General features: G+C 32.8%; 2 protein-coding genes across 6 annotated transcripts; one reads left to right on the forward strand and one right to left on the reverse strand.

Moving 5' to 3' along the window:
• The first annotated feature begins 4,177 nt into the window (after positions 1-4,177).
• Positions 4,178-9,197, forward strand: LOC112529162 (protein farnesyltransferase subunit beta). 5 transcript variants are annotated; one of them, XM_025140270.1, is made up of 14 exons: positions 4,178-4,355; positions 4,432-4,518; positions 4,609-4,714; positions 4,864-4,899; positions 5,258-5,340; positions 5,813-5,866; positions 5,965-6,016; positions 6,284-6,348; positions 7,020-7,076; positions 7,260-7,332; positions 7,437-7,523; positions 7,601-7,766; positions 8,381-8,514; positions 8,780-9,197. In XM_025140270.1, the coding sequence occupies exons 1-14, from the start codon at positions 4,216-4,218 to the stop codon at positions 9,014-9,016; spliced, it is 1,377 nt and encodes a 458-aa protein (XP_024996038.1). In that variant the 5' UTR covers positions 4,178-4,215; the 3' UTR covers positions 9,017-9,197. The 5 variants fall into 5 exon arrangements, with proteins under 5 accessions (XP_024996038.1, XP_024996056.1, XP_024996048.1 ...); XM_025140288.1 differs by having other exon boundaries at positions 4,437-4,518; XM_025140280.1 differs by having other exon boundaries at positions 4,178-4,350.
• A 445-nt stretch (positions 9,198-9,642) lies between these two features.
• On the reverse strand, positions 9,643-12,730 carry LOC112511100 (apoptosis-enhancing nuclease-like; the record flags this gene model as incomplete). The annotated part of the gene is made up of 7 exons (XM_025116574.1): positions 9,643-10,989; positions 11,063-11,143; positions 11,234-11,440; positions 11,582-11,793; positions 11,883-12,013; positions 12,161-12,312; positions 12,591-12,730. Coding segments are annotated over 7 exons (1,164 nt in total), but the record flags the coding sequence as incomplete, so codon positions are not given.
• Between the last annotated feature and the right edge of the window lie 10,515 nt (positions 12,731-23,245).

The raw sequence follows: 23,245 nt of genomic DNA on the forward strand, positions 1-23,245 counted from the left end.
AAACAAATAAAAAACAGAAAATAAAATAAATAATATATATTTATTAATAATCTATATTAATTAAAATATAATATAAATAAATAAAAAACTAAAAATAAAATAAATAATAAATATTAATTAAATAATAACAAAAGTATAACAAAACACAAAAAACCATAAAGCAAATCATTACGAAAGCTATGTAGGGGTGCCGATGGTAAGTCATGGGGTGCCATTAGCCCACCCCTTCGGATAATTGAATACTCATGAGTCAATAATTCCAAAAGGTTGAAAAGATCGAATTGGTTTCCATGATATGCCAATAAATGCAATTATCATTATTGTCTAAGGCTAGATTGTTTGACTATATACATGGTATTTATCTGAAATAGAAAAAAAAAATATATGGTTTATGACGAATCAAAATATTTCAGGTTAAATATGTAATATGATTATTAAAAAAAATTACATTGAATATGTCTATCGCTATTACAATTTTTTTACACTACAAAAAGGAGATTTAAAATTTTAATGAATCGTCATGCTATTTATATGTAATTGGATTCACAAGAGAATGAATGAGTTGATACTTAAGTAATACGAGTTAAAAAGTATAAAGTACATACTCGTGTAAGTTAGTTAGAGACCCAAATTTGCTCGATGGTGCCATCTGGCGGGGGCCATGTCCCCTGGTGTTTATCTTCTTCCAAGACGCAACAGACTTCAAGCAAACTTTTAAAGATCTATTGTGTCATAATGGTAAGATCGTACAATTTTGCCATTAATAATTGGACATCAAAGCATATATATTTTATGTAAGAGACATATGATGATCCAATCTATTATTAGGTATACTCTTGGCTGGTAGTGGTGGAGGCGGCCAACTGAGGCTGTGGATTAATAGAAAAATCGACAACTACGTTTGTCACAAACTCACATTCATGGTTCCAACATAATTTAAATTTACTTTTTCTAAAATGACAGGTCAAAAATTTAAGAAAAAAAAAAATCAAACTATTGTGTCATTATCAATTGTTCAATAATGTAGGTGGCTGATCTAAAAATTCATGCTTTTTAGATGTTGTTTGATTCCTTGTAACTCGGTAGAATTTAAAAAATTGAAATGGTTAATTTTATTGATCAAATTCTATTTTCATGTTTGGTTTATTTTTTGAGATTTGACAAGGAATTTGAATTCCACATACGGTGGAATGTAAGTTATTTGGTCCTAACAAGGATCTTTGATTCCTGCGTTTCATCTTTTAAGAAAAAGGCGACTACACGTTGTGTGGTGACGATAAAACCATCTTCAAAAGAAATGTTATAGACTAAAATTTAAAGTTCTCTTCTAAACAAATGTGGGATATCCCAAACTTAACCACAATTCACCAACATCTCAATACTCAATTCTCATGATGTCACCTCATAAAGTTTGTCTTGCAAAAATAGGGTCATTCAAGTAAGATAACTTTATGAGTTAAGTCTCATTAGTTGGCACAATTAATCTCATATTTCTTTCTTATACACACTTTCTTATTCCAATCTTTCAATCTCTCACCAATGTGAGATATCTCAAAGTCAACCACAATTCACCAATACCTCAATACTCAATTCTCATGATGCTATCTCGATACTCTTGGTTAGAGGGTGTTTGTTTCATGGATTTTGAAGAAATTGTAATGGATGATTCTTTTGACTAAATTCCAATTCTTATGTTTAATTCACATGTTGAAAATGTACGAATTATTTGAATTCCATTGAATTCTTTATATATAAAGATTTCACCATTCCATGGAAAATCCCAAATATTCCAATTCCTTAACAATTCAATGGTCAGATTCCATTAAATTTCATTCACATTCCTTTAAAGTCAAATTCCTAGATGGATTTCTATTCCGTCAAACTTCATTATGCGAACCAAACGTCCCCTTATACTCTTATATTTACTGAATATCATTTAATCCTACCATGATATTTATCACCACCACCACCATTGTTGTCATATTCACCGTTACCACTATTGCCTTCACCCCCACCACTATTATATTCAACGAACAAAACATACAAAAAAATTATTTTTTATACATTCCGTTACAACTTTTGTCAACCAAACACAAGATCAAACATGATTAAATTCCATTGGAATTCTATTAGATTTCAATTCCTTTGACATATTCCATTTCATGAAGCAAACGCCATCCTAATTATTTTTGAATGATTAATATTGTCCAAATTGAAAACAAAATAAAGTTTTAAGTCATTTAGTTACTTTTAGGGGTTGTTTACCTAAATACTTACCCGGTAAGCACTTACCGGTAAAATTTAACACTATCTTGTATTTACCGGGTAAGATTTGATTCACTAAAACGCATCGTATGCAACAATTTAATCCCGGTAAGTGCTAACCATGGTTAGAGTGGTCGTCCTCACTTACCAGGTAAGACTCTCGATTATTGTCTTTGCTCTTACCGGGTAAGATTCTTAGTCTTTGCCATATTAATCCGGTAAAGTAAAGTGACTTGGTAAGGCTTACCCGGGTAAGCGTTTGGTAAATGACACCTTACACTTGGTTATCCAAAACCGTCAAGTTATATTCAAAATTCAGATTTTTATCTCGTATAACAAATATTCGTTGATTAATAACAAACTTTTTTTGTATTTGAACTTTAAAGCAACTCATTCTAATTAAATTTAACTCATATATTTTATCTTTGCAACCATGTTTTTCAACTTATCAATTAATTATTTATCTTTGCATGCAAGGTCAGGGGTGTAGTCAAAGACCTTCCAGCCTAGTGGTAAGGCTTGGGCATGACATAGTCATGAACCCGAGTTCGAGCCCTGGGAGGGGAGTGTTGGCGATATTTAAGAGGGGCCATGTTTAGCCTCCAAAATTGCCGATGATTAGTTGGGCTTTGGCCCGGACACCCTTACAAAAAAAAAAAAAAGTCAGGGGTGTAAATAATATTAATCACAAGTAGATGGTGTCTGATTGATTTAAGTTTGGGCTTTAAAGGTCAAAAGTGTTTCGAGGTCTCATGTTTAAATCAAATGAGGAATAAAAATCCCTTTGTGCTCACGAAGGTTAAAACGTGATGGCTCAGGGCTACCTGCAAAGCAGATGGTTGTTTTGGGATTAATTTGCTTACATAGCGGGTTGAATATCCAGGTTAATCTGGAAAAAAAAGATCACATAAAACTAAGATAAAATTGGACTATCTTTGTATTTGCATTAGCTTGTATCACAAGTGGACACCTACATAAGTTATTGTTCGATATGAAGACATGTTTAGACACCATTTAATATTAAATATAAGGGGTTTTAACTAAACTATTTATTGTTTCTTACTTAGTATACGGTGTTGACCTAATAAGAATAGTATTATTTATTCATACTATCGTTGATTGAGATGCAGACCCAACCCTGACCAAGTGCAGCTAGTGTGATCGTACAAGGCGTCATAAACCCAATGAATATCAAGTTTTTATGTGTTATCACTATCAGTTATGGTTTAATTATTTGGGTTGTAAACAACGAGACCAAGCCGTCATGCGCATCAACTAAGCGACAAATTTTGTTAAAGAAAGACAACATAAATATAGTCATCAAACAAGTGAACAACCAAACTGATTCATATTGTTCCTCATCCCTTTTGGTTTAACTGTTTTGATTTATTCGGCGTGAGGATGAACCGTCTTGCGTAACTAAGTTTCAAAACCTGTAGAAAACATTAGATTTTGTTTGCTTAAAAAACCCAACAATGAGGCATTTTTACCATATCCACATAGGATATCAAAAACCTCAAAACTGATCCTACTGAAATGTTGTTTTGGTAATAACCACCCTCACCCAATTTCTATAGATAAACAACCACCAAAATAAATTAAAATTAATATCGTAAATAAAACATTTAAATAGTAATAAATGTAAAATTGTAGAAATTTGGTGTAGTTCTACAATCAATCAGGATAGGATTTATGATTCAAATTATTTAAAATAAAGAATCAAAATTCATAAAATAAGATATATATAACAACCTTATTAGTTTCAAAGATTATAATACGAATTATATTATTTGAAATAGATTTCTCATATTAATTATTTTTAAGCAATCTTTCAAATTTAAGTTATGTGTTTTAGAGAAAATCCACAAAATCTCCTGGAAGAATCTGTTGGAGATCTCTCTGACTAGGCCGGTCATAAACAAACAGGCCACGGGAGACGGAGTGTATCGGATGATCGGTATGGAGCCTTCGTCGTCGTCGCCGGAATGGAAGCCAACAGTAAGCCAGGAAGAACAGTGGATATTGGAACGCCAAGTTTTTCACATCTATCAACTCTTCTGTAATATTCCCCCCAAGTCCCAAGCAGTTATGTAAGCCCACTTAAACCCTAATTCCTGCTACATCCTCTTTTTTGGTTAATTGATGTATTATTGGATCCGTGTGAAGGTTAGAGCTTCAACGTGATAACCACATCGAGTACCTCATGAAAGGTCTCCGGCATCTCGGTCCTTCATTCTCCGTCTTGGATGCCAAGTATTTCACTCTGTCTCTTTGTGCGTTGATGGTAAGATGTAGGAATTCTTTCTTATATTGTCACTTATTCACAGCATTGCTTCTTTCCAGTCGGCCATGGATTTGCTACTGGATCCTTCACTCTATTGCTTTACTGGGAGAGTCCGTTGATGATGCTTTGGAGCATAACGCCATCCACTTTATAAGTCGGTGCCAGGTTAACAGTTTTAACCGTCTCTTTGCAGAGTCCTGCTATTGGATTATGTTTGCAACTTGAGTCTTGATAAACGTTTTCGTACATATAATTTTAGTCCAGGGGATTGTATAAGTTTATTAATTGCAAAACTTGTCACATAATTCTCTCAGGATCAACATGGTGGATATGGTGGGGGACCTGGGCAGGCAAGTTACTTTTCAGTCATGATGCTTAACCGATACTATTTTAAATGTATTATACCCATACTATGTGGATAGTAGAATCATTGTCTGATGTATATCATCTATTTTCTTGGCTTGAAAAGATTGTTTGAGTTGAGAATTTAAGGGGATCAATAACTCCATCACAATGACCAACACTTCTGTCCCAATTCCCAAATTGACATTTGGGAGGAAGTCATATCATGCTGAAGAAGGCAAAATTTTCTTGATTGTAGTTTCTTTATTCCAGCAATTATTGTAGTCTTGTAGTGCATGGTGTACAATAGATACATTTAGAGTTAATTTTCATATGAAAACTGCTAACATTTGCTACTACTGTCAGATGCCGCATCTTGCAACGACTTATGCTGCTGTTAATTCACTTATCACCTTAGGTGGCCATAGATCTTTGGGATCAATTAACAGGTGGTTCTTTTGTGTTATGCTGGAATTTATTACTCCCTCTATCCCAATTTAAAGACCCTTTTGGGCTTTTGGTTATGTCCTGAATTTAACGAGGCTTTTGTTTTTTCAACTTTTCAGATGATACCTGCACCTCTTTTTGTAGTTGATTTTGAACATTAGAAAGAAACAGCAGTTCCATATTTTCTTCATAAGTTCAGTTTGATAATCATTAAATGAGTTATGAGTTACATCCAAAATTTGTTTCTTTATATCAACTTTCATTTATAATGTAGCTCAATTTAGTCTATACAACCTATACGATTCTAGTGTCGCCATTTGTTTCTTTCAAATTTAATGAGTCTTGTGGTTTGCATATCAAAATAATATAATTCTTACATATCAAGTAAAGAGCTCATTTATTTTTAGAATGGAAGGAGTATCTTTTGTTTGTGACATTCTCATGGCATTTCATACAAAATTCTTTCATTTCCAGAGTCAAGATCTACTCATTTTTGCGAAGAATGAAACATACAAGTGGAGGATTCAGGTACAGCAGGTTTTCAGATATAAATTGTTTTAAGCATGTTTGATCAAAGGATTTTGTATATCCAATTAATAAGCTGTCTGAATGTTCACTTCATTCAGTATGCATGATGGTGGGGAAGTAGATGTCCGTGCTTGTTACACTGCCATATCTGTAAGTCACCAACTCACTCTTCCCTCTCTCTCTCTCTCTTCGAACCCCCCCTCTCTATATATAAGGGAGGTGAGTTGAGGACTTAAGGTTTGAATCCATGGTCTTACATGAAAAGGAGGGGCCTTTACCACTTGGGATAACCAATAAGTCTGCTACCTTTTTATATGTTATGTGTCAATACTTAAAACCAATTATATAGTAACAGAAGTTTATTTCAAGGTTGATGGTGGTCATTAACTAATAGTTAATACTTATTCTTGATGTTAGGTTGCCTGTGCTCTAAATATTTTAGATGAAGATCTTGTTCAAGGTGTGGGTGATTACATCTTAAGGTTGCTCTTATTCAACCTTTTCATTTCTTTAATTGATTGCAATTAGTAAGAGGAACTAATTCTGCCTTCTGCTAGATGATCTTCTGACAATATCAATTAGTGAGCGATAGATGTTATCAAAATTGCAATGAATGTGTTCCTATGTGGGGGTTTTGGATGAAGCACACAAGAAATAATATGGATTTTGATAGATCCGCTGCATAGCATTGAACTAATTTGTGTAAAAACTACATTCTTTTTCGTCACACCCTACTTTTCAGGGTTGTGACATCTGATGTAAAGTTTATTGCTGCCACTGTGGTTTTTTTCTCTATGTTCTATGAAATTTACCGAAATCTGAGTTATATCAAATTTGTGGCATCTTTTGGTCTATGCTTACTTTCTGTATCGTGTTAGAAAGTAAACTTTTTGTATATCGCTCCCTAAAGTATGGGGATCATTTGACAACCCTATTCTCGGGAACTTAATTATTTTATTCAATGCTTTCGAGCAAATCATCGATATCAATTGATAAAACTTATAGTGTGAACCAGTCATCTAGTCAAATTGATCTTTCTTTCATAAAACATCCATCCCCTAAATAGCTCTGTTACATTTTTGAATGTCATCCAGATTTCTTTTTGTACCATTTAGGACTAACAGGTTTATACCGTTTGTCATTGTTCATGCAGCTGTCAGACTTATGAAGGTGGAATTGCTGGTGAACCAGGTTCAGAAGCTCATGGTGGGTATGTTCCATGTTAAAGGACTTGGATCTTTATCAGGAGTTTGCCAGTGAATTGTACCCCTATGCTGAATTTGATTAGCTTGGTTTCTTTTAACCACAAATGACTATAAAATTCAATTTTATTTAATGTTATATAAACTAAACTTAACCTGGAAACCCCACAACCCCAATTACTTTCCTGCAGGTACACCTTTTGTGGGTTGGCCACAATGATTTTGGTCAACGAGGTTAATCGTTTGGACTTGGCTAGTTTAACTGTAAGACCATCTAAATCTCTCACGCCGCATCAACTTAAGTTGCCCTTTTTGTGGTAATGTGTGATTGAGATGTTTGTGATTATACTTGTTGTCTATTGAACCAGGATTGGTTGGTTTTTAGACAAGGAGTGGAAGGTGGCTTCCAGGGGAGGACAAATAAATTGGTTGATGGTTGCTATTCCTTCTGGCAGGTTTAGGAATAGTTTCTTGTCGCATATTTTCAATTGTCAGGTTTTATAATTATATTAATGGGAGAGGCTTTGACTAGGGAGGAGCTGCTGTGTTGATACAAAGATTACATGCAGCTGCTGGTGAAGGGCACAGTAGTGTGAGAAGCAATGAAAGTTTCACATCATCTGAATTTTCCGATGATGAAGAGTTGCTGGAGGGAACTTCCTCGGGTATGGCTGAGATTTCCCCTGATGTGGAGGAAGGTAAACTAACTTTTGACTAGCTCTGATAACCATAACGTATACGAAACAGATGGCAGTCACTTGAAATTCTTTGCAGCGAGCACTCAAATGGTGGTTTAGATAGTGCATGTCATAAAACCGCATTTGGTGACTTGTTGACTGCTGAAAGTTTCCACCCCCACCATCCATATTTGCTTCTAAAGATTGTTTTGTATGGAGATCTTCAGTACTTTAGTGGTGTATTTGGTACATGGGACAGGACGTGACAATATAGAAACTTGTTGTCCGATGCTTGGTGCAATGTTAGACTGGGATAGGACAGGACTGAGTGGGACAAAAATGGACCCTTTTTCTCCCAATAAATTATGTGGAACAAAAATTAGGGAGGTGGGACTAGATTGGTAAATTACTAGACTACCCATGTCAAATTTCAAAACCTTGCACAATTCTTTCACCCACCTTCCTCACTCTTGCTTGTCCAGTCCCGTGGCCCCCGTCTGCATACTAAACGCACTCTAGATGTGAACTGTTGACTCTCTCTATATCTATCTATCTATCTCTCTCTCTCTCTCTCTCTATATATATATATATATATATATCTGTATGTGTTTATATTTATGTATGCATGTGTGTAGATGCAGGACGAGATAGTGGCATTGATCATGCTAATTCATCAAGTATTCCTTTTAATCTCACCCAAAGACATATAGAAGCAGAGCCTATTTTCCAGAGCCATGCTTTGCAGCAATATATTCTTTTATGCTCACAGGTAAGCTTCAATTTTAATCTTTATTAGTCCCACGTTTGTCTTTGAGGCCAAACGAACTAAATTTCAATTTCAAACTTGACATGATATCTTTTAAGTTTAGGAGAAGTAGAGAAGTGAATTTGTATTCAAAATCCACATGAATCTTGATTTTGAGAAATTCTAGATTTGACCTGGAAAGTCAAAAGTGTATGAAAGTATTGTCAAAAGTGTATGAAAGTATTTCTTTCTTTTATTATCTGGATTGAAAGATCATTTGTTGGTATAGGTGGAGGGAGGGTTCAGAGACAAACCGGGAAAGAACAGAGACCACTATCACACCTGTTATTGTCTAAGTGGTCTAGCCGCGGCCCAGTATAGCTGGTCCAAAGATGCTGATTCTCCACCGTTGCCGCGCTCAGTGTTGGGTCCCTACTCTAATCTCCTCGAACCAATTAACCCTCTTTGCAACATAGTCTTGAAACAGTACAACGAGGCACGCCAATTCTTTAGCAAGCCATTGTGAATGTGAAGCTAAACATAATCTTATTGATTTGCTTTTAGTCTTAAATGTTACTGTGTGTTTTTGCAAGTACACCATCTTAGAATCAACTGTGCTACTCCCTGAGGGTACTATATTGTTAATGTTGTAACATTTTTGTCTATACACCTCGATATCTATGGATCTCTGTCGGGGATGAACCGGATATGGGAGTATAATTTTGAACTGGGTATGGATAATGGGTGTCTATTTCTTATTCCTTGTATTGTTGTATGCTTAAAATATTTTTTATACCACAAGACGTGAATCCAGATATGTTATCTCAACTGGTAAAACCATTTTTCAGATGTACGCAATCTCAGAGGTTGTCAATTAGTTTTCTTTTTAAAAAATGGGGAAACATCTTTTTGCTACTTGAATTTGTGGAGATTGATGACTGATAACGAATTCACTATCTCGATCAAGCCAACTGCAGCTGCTTACTGGACTGAAGAACGTTAATTAGTGTCAAAAATTCATTAAGTAATTGATCATCAGGTTATTGAGGTAATTCTCTCTTTTGTTCTTTCTACCTGTATGTCATGGAGTTTTCATTATCTTTACTGAAAAGTTCTTGTTAGTTCTATTAAGCTTAAAATGGATCCAGATGGTGGTGCGGTGGTGCCATTTGTAGTGCATTCCAAGTGTTCTACTCAATGTCAAGCTCAAGATGACAACTTTCCTTAAAACAGTATTTAATAATGGACATTAATTTGCAAATCAAGTTCAAAGGAAACGCATCAGCTTCAGTTGATAAGGACTTGTTTATTTAGAAATAGTTTGACGTTGGACTGATCACTAGTCAGTACATGTAGTTGATTTGGGTGGCGTTTCAAGATTTGTCAGTCCCATCAATAGTCTACATGATTTGGTGAGGTTTTTTCGACCTAGATTCTAGCTATTGAAGGTTGCTTATCTGTTGAATAAATGTGACTGCTTGGAACACAATGAAGGTGCTTCATAAGAACAATTGCATGATGTTCTAGGAAAACTTAACTTCAATTTATTCGGAAAGAGGTCTCACTGGAATAGGGATTTGCTTCTTAGAAGAAAGGGTTATGTATATATGATAAGATAATGCTTCTAACTGTCGAACAAATGGTTATATCTGCAACTCTCTTGAATGAAAACCAAAAACACTAAGAACAATTAAATACTTTCTTCTGATTTGGACATTTTCTTTGACTCATGACTGTCTACGACATGCGGTTTGTAGGATTCAGATTTAGATCTCTGCACTTTGTCACAGAAGGCATGTATTATAGTATTAATACTTCCACCCATGTTCAAGTCAAGTGAAATTTCTTATCTTGGTTTACTTCTGTTAAAATGGAAACCCATATATATTAAGCAGTACAATCTTTTATTACATCTCACAAGTTTTATGAGCAAAGATTTACACATACATACATGTGAGCTGCACCCTTTTGATATGGAAGTGTCCTTCAAAATGAAAGAAGCATCTATTAAAGACTAATCAACATACATGGTGTCACTAATATTTCCGTCTAATAACTTCTAATGAAAGGCTTAATTCATATAGCCTTATGCCTCATATTATGCATAATCTCTCTACTATCACCCACTTGAAACATGGATAAATTTCCATGTCTTATTTCTATTCATATCCAATTATTTCATGGATTTATTAGCTTAATGTAGCCATTGACTCCACCTGCTACACTCTGGATTCCCAATCCTTGCAATCTGTTTAAACTTAGTCTTTGTTATCTAAGCACCAACAGTAGTAATCAGACCTTGATATTGCCAATAGTTCATCAGGACTCATCCTCTCAAGCTCACTTTGTCTCCATGAAGCAAAGTTATTCTTATTTTGTGGGTCTGTAGCAAGAGGATAGTTCTCGTTTCTATGAGCCTGGAATCTCATCCTCCTGTAAAGCCTCATCGTTGCAACACAGTCATCATAAGGGTCTTGTATGCCAATTTGAATATCATAGCTGTGAAAGGAAACATTCATTATTTTACTTGGTATCTTTTTTTGTAGTTAAATGTATATGTAACAAAGATTACCCAAGGTATGCTCTTGTGAGATACTTAAGTGAGTTGCTGAGCTTGCTAGTCTTCATCAAGGGTGGATAGTTTGCTGTATCCCTATATGAAAATTCAGTGCATTTGAACATCATTTTGGATCACTTGTTAACTTGAGAGAAAGTATGTGATAATCTACAAGAAAGTGCTTACCTTATTTTAACCACCGGGTACTCCAATTCCAAGCATTTCAGATCATGGTCCAAACCATGCCCTACAAGAATCCTTGCTTTTCCACCTCTTGGCCGGATCTTCCATATGGGTTCTCCATTGCATAGGAAATCTTGAATCTTCCTTTGGACTTGCCTAAGTGGCAGTGCATCCCTGAGGTATTCTGGACGAATGCCTGTTGTCTCATACCTAGGAATTTTCAGAACTTATGTTAATAGAAGATTGTACGAGGAGTAACTACCAACGAAACTCGTATCAAGAATTTGTGTAATACTTGCAGAACTGTTTAATGGTCCTCAAACAAATAGGATGAGAAGGCAAAAAGGATACCTGTAGTTAGTAACAGGAAGGTACGGTTTGACATAGGATCGGAATAGTATGTTCTCATATTCGTCAATGATGCAGACTTTTGCACAGAGATCCAAGGAACCATCACTACCGCCACCAACCATTTTGCAGGCAAGTGCAACTGCTCTTGTTTTCCCGTTGTCAATTCTCAGGTCATCTTGGATGCCTAAGTTAGCGAATCGGTGTAATAGGCCCTGGAGTAATAAGTTTCAAGGGAATTCCATCATCATACACACATAATATCCATAAAATAGATAATTTTTTAAGAGAGATGATTTATTACATTATTTCCGCATGATAGTTGGCATGTATCTCGGTGAGCCCTGAGAGCATTGCGACTGCTAAAGATGTTTAGGCAAATGCTACAACCACGGTCCCGGAACACCCTTTCACATTCTGCCTTCGGCAGTGGCCCTGGGAAAAAAGAAACTATTATGACCAGAAAGTCGTATCATACCAGACTTAAGCAGTAGAGCAACCGGTAAGATTGTAACTCATTTGTGACCAGAAAGTCAATGGTCTTGGTGTGCACCACCCTAATGGATATGCAACATATAATACCTATAAGATGCTCGCGAAGAGATTCAAATGATCGGCAGCGTTTTCCACAGATTCCGCACAGGGGCTCATGCACAGAGTGATATGAGGTCTTCATGTGTTCCACTAGGTGCTCCATTCTGTTGAACTGCCTATAGCAGGCTGCACACTTGTTCCTGGACAAAATAATACGTGGTAAGATATTCGTGTAGGGTTGTTATGATTAACACACACACACACACTCATATATATATATATATATATATGTATACCAGATAGTGTTATATATTCTTTATGATACTTGTTGACTGAAGCATCTTAACACATAATGTTGCTGATTATATATTAACTGAATGCCAGTGCCACATGATTCTTGATATATATGCATGCTACTAAAAGCATGCAGACTGACGATATGTGTGTGCGAGAGGAAGTGTCGTTTTGTGCTTGTTACCTTAGAGTCTCTGAAGGATCCATTATGCTGTCAGCTTCAATGTTGGTACAGCAGAGTTTCTCTCTATAGTTGTAGGAGAAGAAATGTTGAGATGGCTTGACGAGCAAATGGAGGAACGTCCATGGTACGTATTTATAGCATTATTGGACCCAGAAAAGGCAAGTCTTTTTTATAAACCGGATCCAACTTTTCATGGGAATATCTACATGCAGGGCTGACTCGCAAGCCGGAAGCGCATTCTGGTCCGTTATCCTGGTCTATGACACGGTACTAAAGAAAATATAGTTGGAGTTAAAATGGTGGATCCAACCTGAGAACTGAAAGCGACCGATTCCTTAAGACGAGTTTGCGTTGGGCTGCACGATTTAAGGTCTCAATCTCTTTGAATACTTGACTGCATAATGCATATACTCCTTAATTTTTAAGAACAAACTGAACATGCTTGATAACCCCATGGGGTCACTCCAGATACTAGAGAATATTTGTCCTCCCGTTCCTATTTTTATAATTGATGCTTCTTACTTTATTCCATTCCCCCTCAAACTTAATTGAACGTCAACTTGGTTCCTGCCCCTTGGGTGAGATACCATGCACACACATAAAAACCCGTCCTTTATTCTGCCAGTTACCCATACGTATACACACATGTTACTTTATGTTTTTTTGACTGTATTGATGCATAAATTTCTTAATTCCTGATAGGTTTATTAGTTTGGTTAAAGATTTTGGATTGTGTAAACATAGATCTGGTTTCTGTTTGCGTGGATAAATAAGCAAGCTTTTTATGAAGAGATACAAGGAAGGATAAGATGCTGGATAACAGAGTATATTACTCAAATCACAAGTGACTATGATTAGCCTTAATATATGCTTTTGGCAGTGCCAGCAGATTTCGGATAAGATCTTCTTCATAGACTGTGGCCATGTTTAGATATCATCTGTAGTCACTTTGATGGGTGCACATACTGACACAGACACAGGATGCTGCTGCATTATAGATAGATTGACTTTAAAAAAAATGGAGATTCTCAGCAAGGTTGGACTGAAAAGCATTTGACCGAGGTGGGGGTCCAGGAGATTCGAGCTTTGAAGATACCCAATAAATAAAGGTTGTAGAAAAAAGCATAATTTGCATGGTTACTTCTAGGTCCAGTTCTCATCTTTTGTCTGCTTCTTCCATCTCCAACTAGTAGAGTAGTACTAACGGACGAATGTCAAACAAAAGATGAGAAATGTGGTGTAGAAATGCGAACAAGATTTAAGTCATTTATACGGTCAAAGATGGCGATATTCTGTGGCTTTCATCGTGTAGTAGGTTTCTGAGTTAAAGAGACCATGAGAATAACTACATGTTTCTGAATTAAAGAGACCATGAGAATAACTACGTGTCAACTTACTGAACGTGTCTAAAGATTAGGGATGAATTCAACCGCAACTCAGGGTGAATTTGATTAACAAAACAGAAGGAAGTTTAACTACTTGTTTGTACTTCTTAATACATAGTTAGTACTCCTACACATTGTTGCCTTTCTGTTTTTAGGAATTTGGTTGGCAAGAATGTTATGGTGGCAATTCTGGGTATGTAGATATTGACAAAGTTGATAGTGCTTAGGGGGAGGCTGTTCCATGGTAGTGATGGTAGTCATTATGGCAGTTGGAGGTGGTTTCATGGTGGTAACAAATAGCAATTGGGTGGTTATGTCGTGAAGTGGTAGTAGCTGTGGTTGAACTTGAAAGTTTTGAAGTGGCAACATATTTGATTGATGGGGATCTCTATGGTGTGGAGGTGCAGATTAGCGGTGGCTATTATGGTTTTGGATCAAATTATCTAAGGGAAATTTGAATTTATATGCTTACTATATGCTGCAATGTTCAAGTATTGGCTTAATCATCTTATATTTTTCTTTCAAAATCTACTTGATCTTCTTTTACTACAACTCCACAAGATTTGGTATAAATGTCGGAGTTTAATGTTGCTTTGTGTTGGCGTTCCAAAATGCAGGAAAAATGTCTAAGGATGTGTTTGGTACCTAGACAAGACTTGACAGTCTAGATGTTCAATGTTGGGAAAACAGGACTCTGACCTGTAAAATGACTAATTTACCCTCTGTGTTTTTATATTTTTTTTATACTTTGATTGATTTATGTAGTCTATTAACTTAATAAAATAAATATATTTATAACAAATGTATTATAGAAAGTTTTCGTCAAGACAATTATAATTACGCTAAAATATAAAGTTTATTAGCCTTTTATTTTATACATTTTTCTACATTTTATAGTTATTAATATTTAATAAAATACATAAATTAACTAAAATGTAGAAAACATATAAAAATAATATTTTGAGGACACACTACATGAATCATTGTTCTGTGTTTGACATAACTTTTATATGGAACAAACATGTGCTACCTCCAATTCATGGAATAAGGTGGAACATTTTTATATTTTACTAATATAATTTTAAAATAAAATTTAATTCTCTTTTAAAACAACATATACATTTCCCTATTTATATTTTATTCATTCTTTTAAATTTTATTTGTTATATTTTATGCTCTTTAAATTTCACTTTATTGACCTCAAAATATTATTGTTATACGGTTATATATTTTGATTAATTTATGTAATTTATTAAATAATAATTATTACAAGATAATATAGAAAATGTACAAAATAAAAACTGAAAATTACATTAATTTTTTATTTTTGTGTCATTTTAATCGTATTGACATAAACTTTCGAATAATATATATTTTGTTTAAATAAAATATCTTATTTTATTATAATCTAATAAATTACATAAATTGATCAAAATATGTAAAGATATAAAAAACTCATTAAGGGCAATTATGTCATTTTATCTGCTATATTTTGTTTTACTAAACGCTGAATAATTGTCATGTTTTGTCATGTCTGTATACACTGAACAATTGTCATGTTTTGTCCTGTCTGTATACATTGAACAATTGTCATGTATGTTTTGGACATCAAACATACCCTTAAAGAGAATAAAATTTAAAAAATGGATAAAATATAAAGATAGAGACGTATTTGATGTTTTAGAAGAGAAATAAGTTTTATTTTAAAGATATGTAGGTAAAATATAGGTTTGTTCCATCTTATTACAAGGGGGAGGGGTGGAACATGTATGTTCCACTCTGTTACAACTTACACTTAAAAATTATGCCATACATGAAACAATGATTGTAGTATTTAGTGTACCAAAAGCACTCTTAAGTGTGAAGAAAATATGAAAGACAAGTATGTATTGAGTTGTTGGTTGAGAATTAATCAACACACTTAACCATCATTCCAACTCAATGTACTTTTTCATCTTCATGCTCCACCAAGGCTTTTACACATTTGGAGCTCCATCGCCAAGCACCTATGGATCTCCAACCTCTATACCAATCTTTCTAGTAAGGAAGATCAACTGGTCTTTTTGCAGTGAAACTAGACCGAGCCTTGGGGGTTGTTTATCAAACGTCAAGATAAGTGCTTACCAAATCATATTACCTTACCGGATAAATATGGTAAAGACCAAGAATCATACCCGGTAAGTGCGAGACAAACCAAAAGTCTTACCCGGTAAATGATGGCGACGACTTTTACTATGGTTACTGTTTTACCGGGTAAATTATTGCGTACGATTCCCTTTTTGTTGACTGAAATATTACCCAGTAAGTAAGTGATGATGTTCGATTTTTTTATCGGTAAACTCTTACCAGATAAATATTTGACAAACGTACACTCACTTAAACTTTTTCTTTTATTTAATTGGGCAACTTTTTGAAATTTTTGGTCCATTTTATGTGGAGTATCAGTTTCTATTATTAATTTAATAAAAACATTTGATAAGTAAATATGTTTTACTGCTTTTAGATGATGATAAAATAATAATTATATGAATTATATCGTTATTGTTAGCATTTTCTAGTAAAATGAAGTCTTTATTAAAGAAGTAAGGGAAAAAGGGGACTTTATTCGTCAAACCTTAAAATAGGTCAAAAGTAAGGTGGGGTCTCTTGGAATCATCCCATGCTGTCAGCCCTCCGGAATAGATTCATTATCTAGTTATGGACATAATATTCTTATACTCCTACCATTTACTAAACACGAGTTTTTATTTTTTTTATATGGTTAAATGTATGAAATAGCAACCTATTTTTATAAATTTTCTTATTATAAGCTAAGGATCCGATGAACGTTCAACATCCGAAACCTTAAGCTTGAGGTTCAGATGTTAATCCTTTATATCCGATGGATGTAGTTCATCAGATACATTTATTGTAAGACAAGTGTATAAGAATTTCGTTCTAAATGTTTGATTGGATGTTAAATGTATTATTTACAAATCCGATGGTTGAAACCAACAAGATGAACAAATAATGAGTTTCACCTATGAGAAGGACCAGGACAAACTATTTTCATTGTTATCTTTTCTTTTTTCTTCTGGTTTTGTAGGTCTACTCAATTCGAATAAATGGTTTTTGAATGTTGTAATAGACATCTGTTACCAATACCAGACTAAGCATAGACTATGGTGTCCTCATCCTTGATGTTGTATGCCAAGTTGATTAGAATTGATAATGTTGCTGCTAATGGCATCATGTATTTCATAAAGAATATGTTTTTGTACCATAAAACTTTAATTGAATGGGTCGTTGCTAAGCAGGTGGATTTTTTCAAAACAAGAATGAGCTTATTCTGAAAGGCTTGGATGTTTCTAACTCTGCTTAATTCGATTTTTTTACATATATACAAACCGGTCTAAAGTTTGTTTTTAATTCGATTTTTTACATATATATTTTTGAATTTCTTTTAAAGAATACAAAAATAATACACTTATACTTAAAAATATGTAACTGAGTCAATCAAATATACTTAAAAAAAAGAGAGAAAGAGATGAGAAATAAGAGTTGTTAAAAACCGAAATTGAATACCAGCCGAAATCATGAATTATAGCGAGAATTGTGAATGTTTTTTTACGTTTGTGAGTTGGTATTTTCTCCCATACACCATATGACTTAAATTGTATAAAGGGTAAATGAGACTAAACAACAGTCAAAAACAAAAAAAAACAAAAAATGTCATATAAACATTAGGCAATGACTATAAAACGACTATTTTTTTGAAAAATCGAGTCGGTCCTGGTCAGTCCCGGTCTCGGTCATCGCTGTTCCGAACCAAAACCATTTTGCCATCTCTAATGAAAATAGAGGCTGGCCCAACGCATGAGTCATTCTTCATGGACATGCCCAAGCCAATAGAAGTCCCATTCTTTGGCTACATCTACGTTTGACAGATTTTAGAGATTACAAAAACAAACCAATTCTTTCCATATAATTTTAGATAATTAAAAACGAGACTTAATAGAAAATTTGGTAAACGGCCCCTTAGTACTAAATCGTACAGATGGTTAAAATGGTAATTTGTTGTCATTCAGAGAACAATTACCAAACAACCTTATTTCATTCCACACTTAACCATTTTGGTCATCTTCGCCATTCTGTACCAAACTATTCAGCAACTGTCAAACAGCCCCTAACAGTTAAAGCAAACTGAATGAATAAGACCTTTGTTTTTGTTCTTGATTTGAATGGCATATTTTTGTTTTGTTGTTTAAAGTAGGATGTGTTAAATATTTAAACATCTCTTTACCGTAATGACTTGTAAATATTGAATAAAATCTAAATTTAACTCACGTTTTTTTAAATACCAATTAAGTGAAAAGAACCATATGTTATAATTTTTTCTGAAAATAATTCTAAAAAGTATATTTTATTTATAAAAAGTATATTTTAAAAGTATTAAAATAGACATTTAGGGCATTTTGTTTAGCAACTTAACGAGCTTAATAAGATTCACAACTTATTCGTTGAAATATACTGATTGTTTAGCAGTGACTTAAAGATATACAAGTGACTTATTCAGTAAACTTTTAGAAGAGCTTTAAGCAGAAAGTCAAGTTTCTTCCAAATCTATCCCTTCATAATTAAATAACATGTTCCCTTTATCTATGAAAAACTCTTCCAAACAAAAACTTTCACAATTTATAAAATGAATTGTAATGTAATTAAAAACCATTTAAACCGCATATTACTTGATCTTAGATGTTTTGATTTATAAATAAAAAATGGAAGGATAAAATGCGCGAAATAGCAACTTACGTTTATAATTTTTTTTATTATAATACTGTACTTTCAATTTTTTTTTCTTACTACAAAAATGTACTTTCAAAATATTTTTTATTAGGTCATCGTAATTTCAAAAATTTACCCGTTATAGCATTGGGTAACCTTTTAAATTAACTATACCCATTATATCAAATTTCTTTGCCACCTTATTGTCCATGTAGGCTGTCCACATGTACGATAGTGCTGACATGACATTTTTTATATCATGGTAAGGGGCTGTTTACTAAACGCTTACCCGGTAAGTACTTACTGGACAATTTTCTTTACCGGGTGAACATGGTAAGGGACAAGAATCTTACCCGGTAAGAGCGATGATAAGAATAGAGAGTCTTACCCGGTAAGTGAGGGTGACGATTCTTACCCTGGTAAGTGCTTACCAGGTAAATTGTTGCATAAGATACGTTTTGATGTACTACTATCTTACCCGATAAAATAAATTATAGTGTTGACTCTTAATAGTAAACGCTTGCCGAATAAGCATTTAGGTAAACGACCCCTAAAAAATATATCGGGCTACTTTACAAACCTTTAATCTACCTTAAAAATGTCTACTCAAAATAAAACTCCTGGTTACACCTTTAAGTGGTTTGATGGTGGTGGCAATTGGGATTTGGGTGGTTATAGCGAAATGGGAAGTGCAGATAAATGGTAGCATGATATATATGGTGATATATATGGTGACACCTTTTATATAATCTTTGCACAAGATGTAAAAAAGACACCTTAAGAAAAACTCTACGATTGATTGTTTTTATCATTAAAAATAATATTTAATTCAAGAAATACTAACAGTTTATATAAAATATTTAATTTTTCGAGTATTTTTAAACACAAAATCGAATCAATAACTATTTTTAAATTAATATTATCTTCCATGTCATATTTATTTACACCATCAATCCGTTCCACCGTCAAAAACATCTTATAATACACCTTTATTATATATATATATATATAATATATATATATATATATAATATATATATATATATTGATATCATTTGAGATTACAATATTGACTATTTAAAATAACACTTTATGTAAATCAGTATAAATCAACTGAGTTTCCATCTCATCTCATGTAATGCCTTTGATTACCGTTTTAAACTTATAGGGTTGAAACAAACTTTTTAGAATAAAAAACACATGTTGATTATAGTGTGGGATCTTATTTTTATTATAAATATAGGTAAATATTTAAGATTTATGCACTCAATATTAGGTAACAGAAAGTCAGTAATGTAAGAATAAATAGGGGTAGTTTTGAAATCCTAAATATAGATATAAGTTGGATAAGCTCATATGGTTGGTAATTCCTTTCAGAAGGTATGATTTTTCTTAGTTAATAACAAGAAATATAATATATTCTAATATAAAAATAAAATCCATACAAATGAAATAATAAAAAGAGTCAGTGAAAAATGAATAAATATCAAGGTTTTCTAGATAAATAGTTTTAGGCTTGATATCAGATTAATTTTTTTTTTAAAAAAAACAATAAATAATACAAAGTTATTAGTTATTATAATCATCAAAAATATATTTAAATTCTCAAGTTTTGGAAGCGAACTTCAAAAGTCTAAATGATAGCATCCAATTCAAATTCTCAATCAAGTAGCAAGCAGAAAACGATTTACTCACAGCAACCACAGTCACGTAGGAAGCATAAACTAGCAGCAACCACAATCCTATAGCAAGCAGAAAACGATTTAGGAACTCAGGAAGCATAATTAGGGATGTTAGACATATACGAGAATGAGAGCAGTCTGGTCGGCAATCACGAATGGGACGTTGGACGTATACGAGAACGAGAGCTAAATTGAATTGGACTTGACCTAAACACATAGTTATATTAAGTTTAGGTAATAAATTGGACTAATGATACACGTATTTAATTTTTGGGCTACAAATTAGACAAAAAAAGATGCATATTTTTGGGTTGTAAATTATAATATTGTGTATATATATACACACACACACACACACATATAATTTTATAAAAATAATATATATTAGTGGCAGGTTGGGTTCGGTTGAGTTATTCTAAACCAATTTCAACACTTCTAATTGACAATTTGACGGTTAAACGGGTTTAGTTCAATTGAATTGTTTGTTTCAAGTTTTTGTACACCCCTAATCTTGATTGCATCATCTTGTGCTATATAAATAAAACACAAGAAATAAATTATAAACAATGAAATCGAATATATTCGAACTTTATGGTTGATTTCTTTTACTTTTATCTTTTCTTTTACATGAATAAAACAAAACTGAGGTCAAACAAAAAAGTAAAGATGAAAAAGATTTGTGGGCCAAAGAGCACCGCGGTTATGGATATTGTAAATCATGGGTGTTTGTGGTGCGGCTTTATACAATTTAGAGCAAAACTGTACCCTATATATTGTTTGAGGATTTTCTCAAACCCAACCCGTAATGTACAGTCCTGAAACAACATAAAACCGTACCGTAAAATATTGTGCGGCGTGGTTTATACGCTTTGTGTCTAACACATTTCAATCTAAAACCTATAAAATTATAACTTCAAAACATATTCAACGATAATACGTTGATAGTTATACAATAAAAAAATTGAATACACACTCCAAGCTTCTTATTACATGATTAAAAATAATCTAAAAATAACTTTAAATTTTGACGTGAATTGTTACGCACCCAATCGATTAAATTTTGAATTGCATTAGCCGATGATTTTTAACAATAAAGTCATGAACATAACATGTCATAGCCCAATTATATAGTGGATTTCGGGTACTTGTATTCATTAGGAAAAAAAGAGGACTAATTTTTATCACTATATACATTACGTAAAAAAATATGTCTAATTATACTATAAATATGTATTATGTATATTAAAAAAATGAAATCACGATATGTGGTGGTTGTTGACACAATAAAATGTAGTTCGATAAAAATATAAACTATAAATCAAATCACAAAGATTTTGAACCATGCTTTATAATGTGATGGAGGGGTGTTTATTGGTTGGATTGATCGGGTTGAAAGCATTTCAACAATCCAATTTAATGTTTGCAGTTTGAAAAATCTTAACCTAACTCAAACCAAAGTGTAACTCAACTTTGTGGGTTGTTTGGTCGGGCTGATAATTTGATACATTAAAATATTCTTATTACCTTGAATATGTTGTTTTCTTTATTTATAATTCATTTTTATCATCAATCTTTTGATATAGCTTATCCATACATCTTATAATATATCACATTCAACTACGTTTTCTCAATTTGCATATTGGGATCATGTGAAACCAAGAGTTTTTCATGAGACCCGTAAGACCAATTCTCATCCCTTGGATTAGATCTACAATTTGACAATCTGAATATTCATAAACGCCACGAGACTTCTCAATAATCACAAAATTGTCACCGTGCAACTTTAGATCATTAGCTTATAAAGTTGATCAATGAACATAAATTGGTTTTACGGGTCTCACGAAAAGCCTTTGGTCTCACGTGAACCCAACCCTATACTAGAAGAGTAGCGAGATACATCTCGATTTTAATGTTTAGTTTTTTCTTTGTGTCAATCGATGTTATAATATGATTTTATGTGGTTTTGAGAAAGTATAATGTTTTTATTTTTTAATAAAATATAAATATGAAGATATGATTAAATTTTTTTTTTATAAATATTGATATTAAACTATTTAAAATTTCTCCCTTTTTTGTTATTTCTTTAATTATTTTTTTTAATTTTTGGTTTAATAATTTAACTTTTTTTATAAAAATAATAATTATTTATTTTCTTAGAAGTTAATGACTATCTAAATTATATTTTAGATTTTTTATATTTAAAATTAGATGTTTATCCTTTATTTAATTATGTTTATCTGTAGTTAGTTACATGAAGGTTTAATAAGTTGTACTTACGTACAATTTACTTGTAATCTTGAATTTTAAGTAATATACATCAATAAACAGTACTTCATGCATAAAACATGGTTTTTAAGAGTTTGTGTCAAATGCTTTATAGTATATATATATATTCACATTTACTGAACATATATATGAAGGATTTATATAAAGATGGAAAAAAGATTGAAATTATATATATATATACTATGTTATAAAACATTTGATAAAAATTCTTAAAAAAATCTTTTTATGAGTAAGGTACTATTTATTAATGCATATTACTTAAAACTCAAGATTATAAGTAGATTGTGCGTAAGTACAACTTATTAAATCTTTATATCTGAATTCGTGTAACTAACTACAGATAAACATAATCAAATACATAATAAACATCTCATTTTAAATATAAAAAATCTAAAATATAATTAGGATAATCATTGAGTTATAACAAAATACTTAATTATTATCTTTATAAAATTTATAATATTAAACTAAAAATAAATTATTTCATTATTAAACTTAAATTAAATTATAATAAAAAATAAATTAACGAAATTACATA

The sequence above is a fragment of the Cynara cardunculus genome, assembly GCF_001531365.2.
Source record: "Cynara cardunculus var. scolymus isolate 2C chromosome LG 1, CcrdV1, whole genome shotgun sequence".
Lineage (NCBI taxonomy): Eukaryota > Viridiplantae > Streptophyta > Magnoliopsida > Asterales > Asteraceae > Cynara > Cynara cardunculus.

Bases quoted from the DNA above. Each gene is read 5' to 3' on its own strand.
- LOC112529162 (XM_025140270.1), top strand. From the start codon at position 4,216: ATGATCGGTATGGAGCCTTCGTCGTCGTCGCCGGAATGGAAGCCAACA. The intron at 5,867-5,964 runs GTACAGCAGGTT...CACTTCATTCAG, and splicing joins CATACAAGTGGAGGATTCAG to TATGCATGATGGTGGGGAAG. The intron at 7,767-8,380 runs GTAAACTAACTT...GCATGTGTGTAG, and splicing joins TTCCCCTGATGTGGAGGAAG to ATGCAGGACGAGATAGTGGC.